We start from the raw sequence: 1,517 nt of genomic DNA on the forward strand, positions 1-1,517 counted from the left end.
AATATTTACACTGATATCTCCATCTTGTTTAAATCCAACATCAGAACATCTTATTTCACTCTTTTTATACTAATTTTTGGACTCCGTGCTGCAGTAACTAAGCGGAGACTAGAAGCTTCTCTGCCACCTAGCTAGCTTCTAGCGTAGCCGGCATGTTTGAGAAGACGTTTATTTATATAAGACATGATTAGAACATCTTAGTTAGAAACTCCTGTTTTTCAGTGATTATATAAGTCTGTGTCAGGACTCCGCTAGCCTAGCTTAGCATAAATATTGGGATCCGGTGGAAGACTTTACAAATACAACCCACTGACCCCCATTAGCATTTTCTCACTACTGTTGTTTGCTTTTAATAGTTGCACTAACGAGTTGGAGCAAATTTTCTTCAAGTCTGATCAGACGTTATATTTTTTTTTAGCTGCAGAGGGAGCAGAAGAAGAAGAAGAACTGGACTCACAGCAACTTAGTGGAGACTAGAAGCTTCTCTGTGCTACCTAGCTAGCTTGGCGTAGCCTTCTTGTGAGGTGTTCAGGTAGAACTTGATTTATACAAAACATAATTAGGATTATTTTGTTAGAAAAATGTATTGCGTTGGTGTCTGTGTGAAAAAAGATGCTCAGCGCTAGTTAGCATGCCGCTAACCTGCGCTCTAATGGTGCAACCATTCAGTAAGAGCACTCGCTTAACGTTTCCCTCTTGTACTTTATTGCAGGCTTGCTGATTACAGTTGCTCAGATTCAGTGTAAACAAAATGGAAAACAGCAGCAGGCACGAGGTGTGACGATCCCTTCTACATCCACAAATCAAGCTTCAACGCTTACAGCACTGGATATTTTAGAATATAACTCTGATTAATATATGATTTGAGCCTCACGTTTCACTTCCTGTCTCACTTCCTGTCTCACTTGGCCGGACAGAAGGGACAGGAGTTGTTCTTGCTGGACTTGAGCCACATCTGGATGCAGTCCCTGTGGATGGTGTGGGAGCAGCTCAGCGGGTGGCGGCTCTCCGGGTCCACGTGGTTCTGGCACATCAGGCAGAGCTTACGGGCCCCGGTGGCTGGACCTCCGCCTGGCGGTACCATCGCTCCGGGTCTCTGCTGAGGAGCGTTCGGCCTCTGGATGGGCCCCAGCGGCATGGGCCGGCTGATGGGCCCCGGCGCCGACCTCTCGCTCTGGGCCAGCTTGAAGCCGACCTGCTCGATGACCTCCTCCATGGACATGCCGGCCAAGGTGCCGCGAGAGCTCTTCACCTGCTGCAGCAGCGACGTCAGCTGAGCCCTGTTGCATTGTGGGAACCGGGCCCCGAGCTTCTCCAGGACCTTGTCCAGTTTGCCGGCCGGGGCAGCAGCAGGAACGGCGACAGGAGAAGCAGCTGGGGGAGGCGGGGAAGGAGTGACGGGGTGGACCGGTTGGACTGGGGGGGACGGGGACAGACTGGGAGGCGGAGTCACCCTCACCGGGGGTCTGATGTGGGGCTGGAACTGAGGCGGAGGCTGGTGCGGGAGCGGGGGGGAG

At 51.2% G+C, this 1,517-nt stretch overlaps 1 protein-coding gene across 1 annotated transcript in view; it reads right to left on the bottom strand.

The window, feature by feature from the left end:
• Positions 1 to 682: 682 nt before the first annotated feature.
• The window catches only part of rnf214 (ring finger protein 214), a 6,648-nt gene continuing 5,813 nt past the window's right edge, over positions 683 to 1,517 (bottom strand). The window contains exon 7 of the mRNA XM_008287705.1: positions 683 to 1,416. Coding sequence (XP_008285927.1) covers positions 902 to 1,416 — 515 coding nt within the window. The 3' untranslated portion in view covers positions 683 to 901. The remainder of the gene's footprint in view (positions 1,417 to 1,517) is intronic.

Source organism: Stegastes partitus, unplaced genomic scaffold, assembly GCF_000690725.1.
Source record: "Stegastes partitus isolate 25-593 unplaced genomic scaffold, Stegastes_partitus-1.0.2 Scaffold515, whole genome shotgun sequence".
Classification (NCBI taxonomy): domain Eukaryota; kingdom Metazoa; phylum Chordata; class Actinopteri; family Pomacentridae; genus Stegastes; species Stegastes partitus.